This window comes from Phoenix dactylifera, chromosome 3, assembly GCF_051530095.1.
Source record: "Phoenix dactylifera cultivar Ajwa chromosome 3, Ajwa_hap1_PhDact_Kaust_v1.1, whole genome shotgun sequence".
NCBI lineage: Eukaryota > Viridiplantae > Streptophyta > Magnoliopsida > Arecales > Arecaceae > Phoenix > Phoenix dactylifera.
Window position 1 is genome coordinate 47,747,398 of NC_143192.1, and position 14,622 is coordinate 47,762,019.

The 14,622-nt window shown below is 38.1% G+C and overlaps 1 protein-coding gene across 1 annotated transcript; it reads right to left on the bottom strand.

The window, feature by feature from the left end:
• Window positions 1–345: 345 nt before the first annotated feature.
• On the bottom strand, window positions 346–12,441 carry LOC103713625 (alpha/beta-Hydrolases superfamily protein). The gene is made up of 12 exons (XM_039120115.3): window positions 11,971–12,441; window positions 11,736–11,820; window positions 9,564–9,615; window positions 9,454–9,474; window positions 9,302–9,355; window positions 7,811–7,861; window positions 4,987–5,049; window positions 4,366–4,431; window positions 4,157–4,195; window positions 2,888–3,010; window positions 2,590–2,682; window positions 346–734 (listed from the first exon to the last, which is right to left on the bottom strand). The coding sequence occupies exons 1-12, from the start codon at window positions 12,383–12,385 to the stop codon at window positions 504–506; spliced, it is 1,293 nt and encodes a 430-aa protein (XP_038976043.2). The 5' UTR covers window positions 12,386–12,441; the 3' UTR covers window positions 346–503.
• Between the last annotated feature and the right edge of the window lie 2,181 nt (window positions 12,442–14,622).

Sequence of the window (14,622 nt, forward strand, 5' to 3'; positions counted from 1 at the left end):
TGTTCATGTATGTAAATTTTGATGGTCGTTTCAGCTAATCTGACCGAGGACAACAAAATAGAAAAAGAACCACAAAGGACACCCCAAGGATGGAGGAAAGGTTATATAACTAAGTAATATTGCCGGGGCAAAATGTCGTAGATATGGGAAGGCTGGAGCCGTGATCGCTACTGGTTTCTTTCCAGCTGGTTCCCCACATACCAGCAACAATCTGATTCTTGGGCTTTGAAAGAGCCAGTTTGGTCTCCTTGGCACCTTAGAACATAAGTTCTGGTCACAGCGAGTCCATTTTCTGTAAGGACTGTCGTTTTAAGTTGGTTGCGCGACTTAAAATTCATTCAGAAATCATTCAGAATAGAGGTGTCTGTGCAATACTGGAATATCTGTTTTAGCACACATGCACTGATAATATCATAGAACAAATGTCAGCAAAGTCTAGTGGACAGATCAACATATTTACTTACGCTCGCTCCTGAAAGTGGAAGGCCAAGGAGTTCTTTTTTCTACTGGTACCAGAGACCCAGACCATCCTTCATGGCATCCCAAGCTGATGGAAACCACCGCGATACCGAGAATTTTAGGATGGGTGACTTGTCGTTCAAGTACGGCACAATATACTTCTGCATGTCACTCTCAGAAATTCTGAGGTGACCTCCTTGCACAGTGATGAATTGGACTCGTCCAGCCTCATCCAAAGCTCTCAGACCAATCCAGTCTTCCATGTAGAGGGCGGTCTACAAGGTCGATAGATGCTTCAATTAATAAAACCACATCAATAGGGAAAAGGGCAAAGCTAACAAAGAGGACCCCGGACATTCTATATTATTGTAAGATGCGGTCATTAGCGACGATAAATATGGTGCTCTATACTGCTGCATTTTTATGTGAACCTCTGGCTTTATACAAGCTCATGCATCAACACAATTCAGATATTATTGTGAAATTCGTGAGAAACCAAATGAATGATTACATGTCGACTGAAAATGTATACATAGAAAGATTTTATGTATACATACATGTCTACAACAACTTTTTTCTAACTTTCTTGGCTATACTCATGCTAGATCAGTATGAGTCACCATTATACCAAAAAAAAAACTACCTAAGCTCTCAAGGACTCTATTAGTTTGCCACAAAAATAAATAAATGTAGTAATGTCATCCGTACTGCCCTAGCCTCATCTACTATTCTTTCTCATCGGGGCACCCAATTACCAATGCCACAATGCATTGGTAATGATGGGCAGCATACTAAATCTTATGGACCAGAGTAGTTATTTGTAAAGAAATTATTTTGATAAATTCAACAACTGGTTGCATCATAAACACCACAGGGAGAATGATTGGATAGGAATTTTTTATTAAAACATTTTTAAAATGCAATATGCCATTCTTGTATTATTCATTTAGAGACTACAAAATCAAAAAATAATGTGTCCTGCTTTTTCTGTATTATTCATTTAGGAATTTTTTATAACATCATTGACCCATTTGTCGTTATTTTTATTGCACACACACGCACTATAACTTGGTAGTGCTTCCAGAGGAATATGTAAAGATAATGCCCCTTTATCTTGGTAGTGCTTCCATCAAGGAATATGTGCTAGGCCTAGGCCCAACCAATCTAACAAACTAAGGGTTAACCCATTATCAAATTTGATGCTGCCATTCTGCTTTGTGAAGCTAAATCTTTCTGTTTGGTCTACAGCTTTAACCAAGGCAAGTCTTTGTATACTGGACAAATTCTGTTGGATCAGCCTCCATTAATAGCAGAAGCAACAGGCTTTCCCATGCCTTGTTGCATGCGACCCTGGATTTACAAATGGATGATAACTTCCGGATCCTTTGGCCTAGAAATAATTACTTTCTCATCTAGTATCAAGTAGCTAAAGCTTTGACCTAAAGTCCAAGAAATTAGTTTCACCTGAATCAAATTTAACAACCTTGATCACTCGACTCATTTTCTTAGATAGTATCAACTAAAGCTTTGACTTTCTAAGTCCAAGAAATTAGTTTCATTCAATTTTTAAGTACCTTGATCGCCTCTTAAGTTATATAGGGAATGTTGCGAGAGATTCTGCAACATACTTTGATTCATTCATCTAATTGAGAGCATTCACTGATCAATCAACTTCAATAAGCAATAACTATCTGAAGCCCAATATCTATGTAACAGCAAAATACAATAGGGTTTGCTATCTTAGTTCTGGATCCCGTACCAGTACCATCCTATTATAGTGTCGGTACACCCAGTACGGAGGTCTATTCAGCATACTGAGTATCGGTATGCCCTCCGTACCATGTACCGATTCTGTAACAGTATTGTACGGTTGGTATGCATCGATACCAACCGGTACAACAAACCTTCAATATAGGTTTCCAAGTTAGCCAAGAACTAGGTGTCATTATCCATCATGTTCAAGAATCATAAAGAATCCATTCGAACAAGAAACTATAGCCTAAAAATTGAATAAATACCGCAACAAATGTCAATAACAACATTCATGCAAAAATGCTGGCAATTTACCAAGTAACTGGCAATAGAAGAGATATTCAAAGGGGAAAAGGAGATATAGAAAAGGAGCCATACCTGTTGGGGAGGCAGGACTGGGCTAAAGGCACCATCTGGATAATACCCAAACCAAGATGTCTCCCGGGGAATCAATACGTTATCCTGCTCAAACTATTGAGCAATTCGGGAAAATAACAGAAAAAAGTCAGTCTATTGTACAGGATGAAACAGGAAATGGGAACCCATATTGTAATCAAGGAGTACATAGGTGGGATATCATGTATGTTCCTGGCAACGCATGTTCTTCATTGTGCAAAGAGTATTAGATATATAAAATGGAACATGAAAGAAACAGCAGAAGCTTGATTGAACTAACCATGATAAGAACCAATGTCTGTAAGCTACTGAACCTTTCTTTGTAAGTAGAATTCCTCTCACCAGGTATTTCATTGTTAAGCTTTGGGAGAAACCTGCATCCTTCCAAATAGGCAGGGATTTCCTAGCCGAAAAAAAAAGGAAATGCTTGTCAACATGTTACAAGTATGATCCATTGTATGCTAATAATGAAGTACCCACTGTGGAATAAACAAAAGCATGTAGAAGACAAATATATAGGGCATGCAGTTTCAGTGCTTGAGGTCCCTAAGAGAACTAGCAATGAATTTGAAGATTAAAAGAATTTCAACTAAATTTAGAATTCCTGGCAAAGGGAAAAAGTTCAATCTTGAGGTCCCTAAGAGAACTAGCAAAGAATTTGAAGATTAAAAGAATTTCAACCAAGGTATGTTGTACTAAAACTGGTAGGCATACCAGTCGCCTACCGGACCAGTACAGTACCGGTTCAAACTAGTACCGAATCGGTCAATAGCTCGCAGCGCGCGCGGCGTGCGCACAGCATGCTGTAGCCACAGAGTGGCATTAAATGCCACATAGCGACAGCGAACCAGATACCACAGAGTGGCATTAATGTGGCGCGTTGTGAAATGCCACTCTGTGACATCTAGTTCGCTCTTGTACCAGCTGGTTCAGGCTGGTACGAGCTCTGTACTGCTTAGTTCCGACCTCATTGGGGCTGAAACCATTTTTCACTACGGAACCGGACCGGTCCGGTATGGGCCGGTTCAGCATACCATGATTTTAACTAAATATAGAAGTCTTGGAAAAGGTGAAAAGTTCAATCCACATGCTACAACATAATAATCATAATTTTGTAATTTTTCTTTACAGTGCACAGTTATATGATCTAGCCAATCAGCATGTTATTTGATGTCAGCACTCATCGCAGAGCTACTTTTGGTTTATTGAGGGGTCAGCCACCACTAAGAGGGCAGAGAACTAAAAATGCATTACTCAACAAGCTTTAGTACTACGAGTGAGCTCAACAAAATGATGTCACTACCTTTCTTCACAAGATGAAATGGTTGCATTTGTTTTTCACTAGTTCAATCTAAGTGGATCTGTTGGTTATACGTCAGGCGTTCTTGTTGTGTTCATTGCTTGATATTAATTGCCAAAGGTCTAGTATCAGTGGTCTTGTGCAAGGAATAATAATGAAAAGAACATTTCAAATGAATAAATGCAAGGAGAAGATATGAATGATTAGATAGCATGTTGCACTAAGATTAAAAAAATATGCAATACTTACAGTCGGAATCTTTAGATAACCACTAGGAGCCAGATGGGCCTGCAATTCATTGATCCAATGGTTAGAATTATCTAATAATACTTGCACTCAAGGCCATGTAAGGACTAGTAGTTTGAAGATCTAACAATGAAGAATCTTGTCCCCAAGAAAGAACACTAAGACATTGATTGCAACCAATAGCCTCCAAAATCTGTTGTGGAAATACTAACCTGAATGTAATCAGAATAGATTTCTGATTTGATGAGATCATCCACAAGCATGCATATGATTCCAGACTGACAATAAGGCAAATGCAAGAATAGGCTTAGTCATAATTAAGGTTAGATAACAAGTCATTATATAATTACATTTCACCCTTTCAAGCAAAATATGGCACCAAATCTGAAATTTTGTGAATAAAGATGAAGATCAGAGATGAGTAGAAACCAGGAACATAAGCACCAGAAATACCAATTTGTCAACAACAAATTTCAGCACATATCTCGTGTGAAAATAAGAAACCACAGATTAATTATGTTAAGGAATTCACTATCTCTCTCACAAGGCAGCCATGCAGGATACCAAGAGGGACCTCTTACCTTCCTTTTATTAACATCACTCGAGAATTAGAACACATTGGTTCTCAAACTAAGTTGACACATTTATATAGTTATCACCTTTACTAACCTAGCCAATTGACGTCAAAAGAATTGCAGAATTTGATGCTACTACTATCAGCATCTACATCTATTCCAGCTAAATAACAAAGTTTGCTATGGGTAAAACGAAAAATAAAAAACATAATACATTATGGACAAAATAAATAAGACAATAGCCTTCGAAACACTTACACCACAAAGTGGCACAGAAGCAGTGCCAGCATGAGGGCCTGCCAATGAGATGAAATTTTTTACCTGTCAACAGTTCTTCACATTAGAATTAGATTTTATAATGGAAATCTGTCACAATTATTGTTAACTGAAGGCATATGGAAGTGTGTAACTAGTAATAAAAGGGCAAGAAAAATAAAGGCCTTACCTATGTGATACAACATTATATAGGATGTGGAATCAATTAAAATAATCCATATTTATAAAATAAAAAAAAAAAGCAGTGGTCTACAGCATATCTGCATATACTAGTGAGTGATGAATTCTTCATGCAAAAGCAACAACTTACTTAGGGATGTGCAGATAAACACTGATAGCAAAAAATGACTGCATCAAGGATCTAAAGGTATGGATCCATACCATGGCATGCGGGCAGTATGAGGTTTGCACGAACCAGCACCTGCCAGTTCAAATCAGAGGGTATAATGTATCAGTCCCCAGCCAGGCACAGCATGTCTCGGGTGGCATGGGCTGGTACGGTTTATTCACCTATAGAACTGTCCTCACTCTTGAGGACACTATGTCCTGGTCTACATACTACATCTGGTAGGATGCATTGAATGGTACGGGCCAGTGGAGGTGGTACCTTAATTCTTGATTACATCACAAATAGCATAAATAGAATAAGCATCCTACTTAGTGTATAACTGTAGATTAATGTGTTCCTTTAACATATCTTGCCATGCTGGTCCATGCGACCGTGTCATATGGCATGTACTACTGGTAACATATGGACCATGGTATGCCGTACCGGTCCATACCGGCCGGTACGGGCCGGTACGTACCGGTCCGGCCTGGGATCGGTACCGGATCAGCGTGGAATCCGGTACCGGTAGTTTATTGTTGAAGAACCAGTACGGGACCGGTTCGGACCGGTACGGGACTGGTTCGGACCGGTACGCCATCGGTACAAAACCGGTTTCGTACCGGTCCGGGCCGCCACCGGTACGCCGATCGGTACCGGTACGGCGGACCTAATTATGGACATTATACAAAGGTATTGATCCTTCCAACCCATATCTGTCAGTGCTAAAGCTCCGGCATGTGGCAGGATGCAAGATCAACACAACTCAGTACAGCACACACTGATACATATGATCCATACCATGGCTGGCATTAGCATGACATACAATATTGTAATCATTGGTTCCTTTTTTCTAGTACCTATAATGTGAAGGACTGTCTCCCTCTGATCTTTTGCATCAGAATATTCCAGGGAACACTTTATAGGAAAGTTCTAATGATGATGATCTCTATTAGTCCAGGTAAAGCAGCGGAGGTAGGGAGAAAGAGATTGAGTGGTAGCGATCCCTCATTCCATTCTTCTTTCATTCTTGGGTAGCAAGGAGTTAGGCAAAATTTTGGAAATGATACCTTTATTCCCATGTCTTCCAGCTACTTTGGAGGAAAAAGACAGGAGAGAAAAGGATAACCTTCCTTCCGGAAATCCAATCCCGTTTTGTCAGCTCCTGTTGGCTTCGAACGGGAGTGCTCAAGGCCGGGTGCACCACTTTTCATTCAAATTCCCCATAGCTAGAACTAACTGTTGGACGAAGGTCCGGTTTTGCGTACCGAAGGAAAGCACTAAGAACCTCCCCCTTATTTTAGTAGGCGCCAGTCTTCTTCATCTGGCCGCATTGCATCAATATGGATCAAAGATTTTCGCAATCCCTGGAAGGCCAGAGGTCTTCTTTCTTCTGTCGTCCTGCTAGCTCAAATTATCTATAGATAACGCAAGAGAGAACTTATGACCTCGCGGATGGAGAGGGATTCGAAACCCCGGTATTCCTATCAATACTTCGGTTTTCAAGACCGACTCTTTCAATTTGTGATTCGGAGTGTTGTCACACAGCTGCCCGACTAGAAGAGCTACTCGCTCTGTAGTGTTGTCACACAAGATAAGCACGCCGCCCGCCTGCTGGCCGGGCGAATCGAAGTTATCTTCCAGAAAATGGGACTGAAAATGGGACTGCATGACTCTGATATCCAATTTCTGATTGACCCGCAATAATACCTACGGCTTCTCCCAATTCGACCAGGTCGCCGTGAGTGGGACTCCGACCATAACATAATTGACAGAGCACCAGTTTGTCTTAGGCGATTTGTCATGCTTTTGTATAGAACAGAATCAGCGCTTTTCGCTTCCTCTCTATTGCTTACTTTCATGCATCCACTCTAAGCATAAAGGGTGTACCATTCTCATCACAAATTTGTTGCATCTTTGAAATAGTTACGTAACATTAGGAACACCTCTCTAACCTGTCCTGATATAAATAAAGAATCAAACTACCACTATTCACAACCAGCTATAGGCTCTGCAGGAAGCTCATGAATGTATTTGTCTGCAAACTTGATTAGAAACTATGGTTTCAATATGCTCCTTAAGCAAGGTTTATCCCTCTCTCTCTCGAGACACTTGCTCATAATGTACATACATGTGTGCATGCGTGCATATAATTGATAAATTATGTACACATAACTTCTATCTCAGTACACATTACACATTTAGATGCCTTGTGCTCAACGATTTAATCTAGCATTCACACAGTCAAATACTGAATTGAATGAAAGGAAGAATTTTACATAAAATGTTGCATAAGCAACTTTGCATATTTGGGTTCTCTATTTCTATGTTTTAAATTATAAGTATTAATTTAAGATTGAATTTCCATGGATGTGGTTAACACATTATCCCTTTAAAATGACAGGATATGAGTAAATACTCCAATCTTTCAACTACTGTGTGCATGACAAATAATAAATATAGACAAATACAATTTCTTACAGGAGGTCCACCGTCGCACAACTCAACCACCCCTCGACCTATTAAGTTGCCCTGAGAACAGTTAAGAAAATATTTGTCAATATTTTCAAACTAGATCGGGATTAGAATTGCTAACTTAATTCAAAGTAGAAAATTAAAACAATAACACGGGAAAACAATAATACTAAGAAACTGCATGATGCAATTCAGCAAAATAATAGCCCAGTAAGGAGTAAACATCACGACTATGACGGAACTTTCCATGGATAGATTAATCCTTCCATAGTACCTCCTCAAATTCAAAATGTCATCCATAAACAACCCCATTATAATGGAAAGGCTTGGATGATCATACAATGATGAACGACAAGGAAAACACTTTTATGGTAGATACAGCACACCCCTTCTAGCTCTCTCCCTCGTCTATCAAAGATTTGAAGACAAATGGAAATAAAGTGCTCTCACATTTGGAGAATGCATTCATCATTCCCACTACCATAGCTATGTGGGTTGATAATAAGGTGGTGTCACACCAGCTCCAAAGGTAATGATGTTGCATTTACATATACTTAAATATATGTATATTTGTACATGCATGCATCTATATATAGATGTGTACAAGTTCCACTATAATTGCAATTAAGAATGTCATTGCTTAATGAAGTTTTAAGCCCTCAATAACCAATGCAGCATTGCCCGTATATAATTTATTGTCAAAGGTTCACCGTACCAATACCAGAGGGGGTACCAATTGACGACCATTTCGGTACAGTATAGGTGCATACCATGCTATTGCAGAACATACCAACACAAAGAGAGCCAGAGAGGGAGGGGGAGAGAGAGAAGGAGAGAGAGGAAAAGAGAGAGAGAGAGAGAGAGAGGGGGGGGGAGGGAGGCAGAGAGAGAGGGCTCGGAAGCTCTCATCATTCGTTTGGGGGGGGGGGTGAATGAGGGAGAAAGAGAGAGAGGGAGGGGAGGAGCTGGAGGGAGGGACTTACTAGGGAGGGGGGCAATGCGAGCAACTAGGGGGAGCAATGTTTGCGAGGGAGGGGCAAGGACTTTCGAGAGAGTTCCAAGCAGAGAAATACACGAGCGGAGTTTAATAATGGAATGGACCCGTCTCAATTTAACCAGCTGAACCGTACCAGTCCCCAACTGGTTCGGTTCAGTATGCCCCAAACTAGCCGATTCGGCGTGGTTCGACAAATCATGATTTACAACAAGATCGACAATTAGTTTAGCTAAAACAAGCATACACACACAAAAAGGAGGGGGGGAAGGTTTGGTCCATCCCTACTATAGGCTTACAGCAACAAGATATAAGCAGAATCACTTGAATCTTTTAATGATTGCATGAAATTGCGGCTTTAGACATGTTCCTTTCAATTGCATACATCAATAGATATGGATATAGCCTTACATGGGCACATGAATTGGCATTTCTCATGCATGGGTGCATTGAAGAGATGATGTTAACAACTGAAAAAAAAAAATCTACTAATTGTAGCTCACCTGAGAAAGACCAACTATGTTGTAACCCATGCTGAGTTCTTTCATTTCTTTTACCTGTCAATCCAAAATGTACTCGAAGATTTTAATGCCAAAAAATTTGATTGTGATGAGAAAAGGAATAATAGAAGAAGTTACCCAAATAGCTGTACCACCTTCTGACAAACAAGATTAGTCTGTGAACATACAAGAAATATCAGTTAAAACTTTAACATACAATTAAAATAAAGACAGAACCCATACGTATAAAATGAGTAACAGTGACCTGTTGATGCAGGGGCATAACCCAAGAGTCCCATGTTCCACTTCCAATTTCTCTGAGGGGACACAAAGGAAATTGACTTAAAAAAAATCATCTTCAATTTACAAAAAGATAACCATTAAGCTTAGAAATTATGGTTGTGAATAAGAAAGGATCTAAAGAGATATTATATTCTTTGTGACAACGTTTTCCTTCTCTCTCTGTGTGTGTGTGTGTGTGTACCCCTGCCACCCTACCTGCTCAACCCAACAATCAATTTTCTTGAAAAAAAAATATGCTAAATCATTAGCAGTCCCATGGATGTAGAAAAGCATCTAGTTATCTCCAAGACCCTTCACCTTTTCCCCATTTTAGGTAACCACATGCTAAAAAGCTAAAATGTTACATGATAAAAATTGGAAAACTATGAAGCAAAATTCTAAACCTACATGGCTGTGCAACTCCAGCCAGTCTTGATGAACAGTTGATAGTTAAAAGTAAATATTGCCACTCATTGAAACTTGTAACATATGCAAAAGAACTAAAGACATGATAACATGTTGTTTAAAAGGCACCAATTTTATAAACAAAGAGCAAGCAACAAAATGTTTAAAGTGCTAAACAAAACAAAGTGTTCTATTAGGATATTGAAAAAGCCGAAATTTATGTCTGAGTGATTTTTTTTTTTTGAGAGCAAGAGCTGGGCAAAGTCCAGTCCAATATCATTCATATCTATGTCATATTGTTCTATGAAAGCTTCTGATACTGAGATAATTAAGCAGAAGTAAATCATCAATAAAGAGGACAGTAGACAAGAAATCAGTCCCTTTCAACCTCTCTTCAGATCTCCTAATTACGGAAAGCAATTACAAAAGCCGCTGAAACCTTTGCAAGGGGATGTGCTTTGAGGTCGGTAAACCATAAAAAGTAGGCCATGTACATCATGGTCTATGGTAACGTAATACATTGATAGTCCATTCTTGGATGAAGACATTCCTATGATCCCAAAAAAAAATTGCAAAACCATGTTTTCCAAATGGGAGTGGTGAGATATTTGCAAAGTTCATATAATTAAAACCTGACTAAGGTGCATATAAGATGACATTCAGTAAGCAACCCAAAATGGCTTCTAAAAAGTCCAAAGCAATTTGAGAATCTCTCTGTAAGAGGGAAAAAAAATATTAGATGGCTTATGAAGGTTTTAGCTCCCTACTTGGACATGCCAAGATCTGCTGATGTTCCTTGAATACATCATTTTTTGCCAACACTTTTTAACTGAGACTAACAAATCTGTTCGTGAAAACACGTCAACCATTTCCTTCCATGAGATACCCTTGGTTAACTTGTAGAATCTCCATAACTCTTTCATTTCACCACACTAGGCTTCGCTCAATCTGTATATTAGAGTCATGACATCATAACATATTGTTAATAATAGATGAATCACTTATCACTTTAGCTTGGCTATATCTATCTTCTTAAGACAGTATTTGAGTGCATTACTGATGATTCATCTGAAATCATAAACAGGTTTCCACATTTACTTCCCTAAGCAAGAAGGATTGATTGTCTGTGCCATCCAATTTTGCCTTTGATGATTCGTCTTTTTTTCCAAGACTGAACACTGGTTTCATGCCTATAGAGCATTTTAGAGAGGTCTCCAAGCCACTTCATGAGGACTTAGGAAGCAATCATGTGATTAGGTACAATTTTTTTTCCTTTAAAGACAAACTATCCTCTCTCTCTCTCTCTCTCTCTCTCTCTCTCTCTCTCTCTCTCACACACACACACACACACAGAGTTTGTAGATTTTAATACTGTAGTATCCTAAAAGATCAAAAAAAAAAAAATCAAGGAAGCAGAAAAGGCATAAACTGAAAACAACACCACGTTTCGTCATTCCAAGAAAACTGGATTGTTTAAGACTTTCAGTTATAACCTAACAGGTGAACATTAATTTTCGAAACAACCCATTCTAATATAAATATAATCATGACAGGACTAAACGGAACCCAAAAAGCCTTTTGAGGACTAACAATTTAAAACCTTGTCAAGCTACCACGTTCCCAAGATCCTAAATCTGGAAGGAATACAAACCACTTTCTTGCAATTAGAAACAATAATGGGTACAAACTACAAAAAGATAGCTTTCCTTTTATACACTAGTTGAAAGAAAGCAGTAATCAAGAAACATACATGCAATATCCCTCGGATCCGGACCATTTGCTCAAAAGCTCAGTAAACTGCGATACCCCTTTGTTGGCACACTGGTCCCCAATTCCTGCCAAGAAATCAGACACCACCATGTGAGATCACTCTCCACGACTATATCAACTTCTGAAATGAAAAAAAAAAGAAGAAGCAAGAATCGCTAAAGACGAAAGTAGGTAAAATCTAACGAGAGATAGAGAAAGAAAACTCCCATGGGTACCGTGCAAGACGATGAATGGAATAGCAGACGAGCTCGGAGCGAGGACTGAGACGAAAATGGCGAGGGAGATGAATTTTAACAGAAAAGACATCATCGTTGTCTTCTCTTTGCCGCGGGATTTTCGGTTTCCCGAGAATCTAGGCTCCTTTTCTTGCTCTAAATCTACCCAGATTCCGAGATCGAGGAGGTTTGGTTCGAAGGAATCCCGGCGAAGAGAGGGAGAGGGAGAGGAAGAGGGCTCTCCCACGCGGGAATTCAGAGAGACCGCAGGAGGGTGGGTTAAGATTACTTCAGAGGGATCGATTGGGGAATGGTCACGGAAAACCTGGGACCCAGAATGGACGGAAGCGAACAGGACGTCGTGCCCTCCTCGGCCCCTCCGACAGGGAAGGAGTTCCCCCGCTCCTGTGGTCATTGGAACCCGTTTAATCGAGAGGCTCGCTCCAAGCGCGATGTCGGTTAGATCATGGCCGTCCAGGGTTCTTGATGGCCTCACTAGTACCTAATCGTATTAAAACAAACAAAAAAAACCAAAAGAAAACTAATATTTCATGTGGACCACACGAGCGTAAGGTCGAGGGGAAAATAAAAATCCCAGCCAATGTACGTCTTGTAGTATTTTGGGTGTTTAGAAAACACCTTAAATGATTTCCTTTCTGATTCAGGCATACGGATCTTTCTCTAATTTTTTTTCCTAAAAAAAGCACTTTTATGTCTTTTTTTCCCTTTTTTTTTCTGTAAAGTACCCCTACATGTTCATCCCCAATGCAAGGGGCAAACAAAAGCAGTTCAATCAAATCTTTGTAAGTGCATTGAATTCTTTGAATTTTGGAGGATAGATGCATGAAGAGTTTTCACACTGTGTCGTTGATTCCAGAAAAAAAAAATCTATCTTTAATGATTTGCGTGCCTATGTAGCTAAACTTTTCTTTCTTAATTTATTTTTATTTATTTATTTACTTATTATTATTTATATTTAAGTTTAAATTTTCAGCATGCTTTGGTAGCGGAGGATTTTTTTTTTCGATCACCTGGAAAAGCTAATGAAAAAGTCCATGCTCCATTAGTTGTTCCTGTTGTTTGTATCATATTCAGGTCACATTGTTTTAAATATTTTTAATATTGAGAATTTGGAATTACAACCCAAATAATGTATATTTCAGTTTGTAAATCAAGTGTTATATATATGATTTGCTTTCTTCGTCGAAAAATTTGAAAAATAAATATTTATTTTGAACAAGGAATTGGCATGAGCAAGATCACTCAAAGATAACATGGATGGCTGCTGGGCAAATAGCCAAAGGGGTAAGGCTTGATAACAATTTTTTTGTTGGCCGTATCCACACGTGTTTGAGCAGCCGTTGCACCAAACAAATAAAAAAAAAAGCTTGATAACAATTTAAACGGATGGTTTAAATTGATTTAAACCAAATCAACTTAAATTAGTTTTCTAAAAATGAATTGACCATATATTTCGTTCAGATTGGTTCAATTCGATTTACCAGATTGGTATTCTATTTTATATAAAAAAATAATGATAAAATAAAATATATATGGATTAGGTCGGATCGGATTGGACTGATTTAATATATATATATATATATATATATATATATATATATATATATATATATATATATGGGTTGGATTGGATTGAGTCGGATCGGATCAAGTTTGAATCGATTTTTTGAAAACTCAAATTGAAATCCAATTAAATTTTTTATTCAAAAATTTTTCAAACTAAAAATAATTTAAATTTTAAAAATTGATATACTAGGTTCACCATTCAACCGAATTTCTTGCATACAGGACCTCGATGATGACAGTAGGGCTAAAATTGAATTGGATACATATCGAATACTAGCATATCCATATTAATTTTATTTAATGAATATGGATATAGATATTAGTCGGATGCAACAATTTATATTCACATTTATTTTAAATGAATATATATATAAATCATATATCAAAAATATGAATGTAAATACGAATACAAATCAGATAATTAAATTTTATGACTACACTATCAAAAATATTGCTAAGTAGATGATAAATCAAATTAAAATCATATTAATATAGTCATTTATTTTTCTTAAAGATTTATGAGTGCTATATAAAATTAAATAAGATTAAAAAAACGGATATCCAAGATAGTTATTTATTTATATCTATATTTTTTTATGAATATGAATACAGATATTAGTCGTATATTCAATTTTTTATCTATATTTGAATAATTTTGAATACTAAAATAAATAACTTTTATGCTGGAGAGAATTTATTATGAGTCATTGTTTTTTTTTTTCAGCTGAAATCTCGGTTTGTATCTGAAACGATGCACAAATATCTCGGTCTCTATTATGTCGGCCTAGATAGTAACAGAACTAGTTTCGATCGCCACATATGGCGACGGCCTTATGATTTCAAAAGAGAGATGATTCCCATAAAGCCCTTCGGCTCAACCGGGGCAGCTTGATGGATTCGATGAGTGAAAACCCTCATTTCTCTTGTCCTCGCTTTTCCTATCATTTAATCCTACTCGAAGATTTTTCTGCGGTATAAAAGCTTCATCTGACAAGCAATAAACTCGAACCGCCCGCTGGAGCTGGCATAGTACTGTGAAGCAACTATGCCTTCAGCCTTTCCATT

What these genes read in the sequence shown, in the direction of transcription:
- LOC103713625 (XM_039120115.3), bottom strand. Translation starts at nt 12,385, where the DNA reads ATGACCACAGGAGCGGGGGAACTCCTTCCCTGTCGGAGGGGCCGAGGA. An exon ending in TTATGCCCCTGCATCAACAG is followed by an intron (nt 9,475 to 9,563) that starts GTCACTGTTACT and finishes GTATGTTCACAG; the next exon opens with ACTAATCTTGTTTGTCAGAA. An exon ending in GTTATCTAAAGATTCCGACT is followed by an intron (nt 3,011 to 4,156) that starts GTAAGTATTGCA and finishes TTTTTCGGCTAG; the next exon opens with GAAATCCCTGCCTATTTGGA.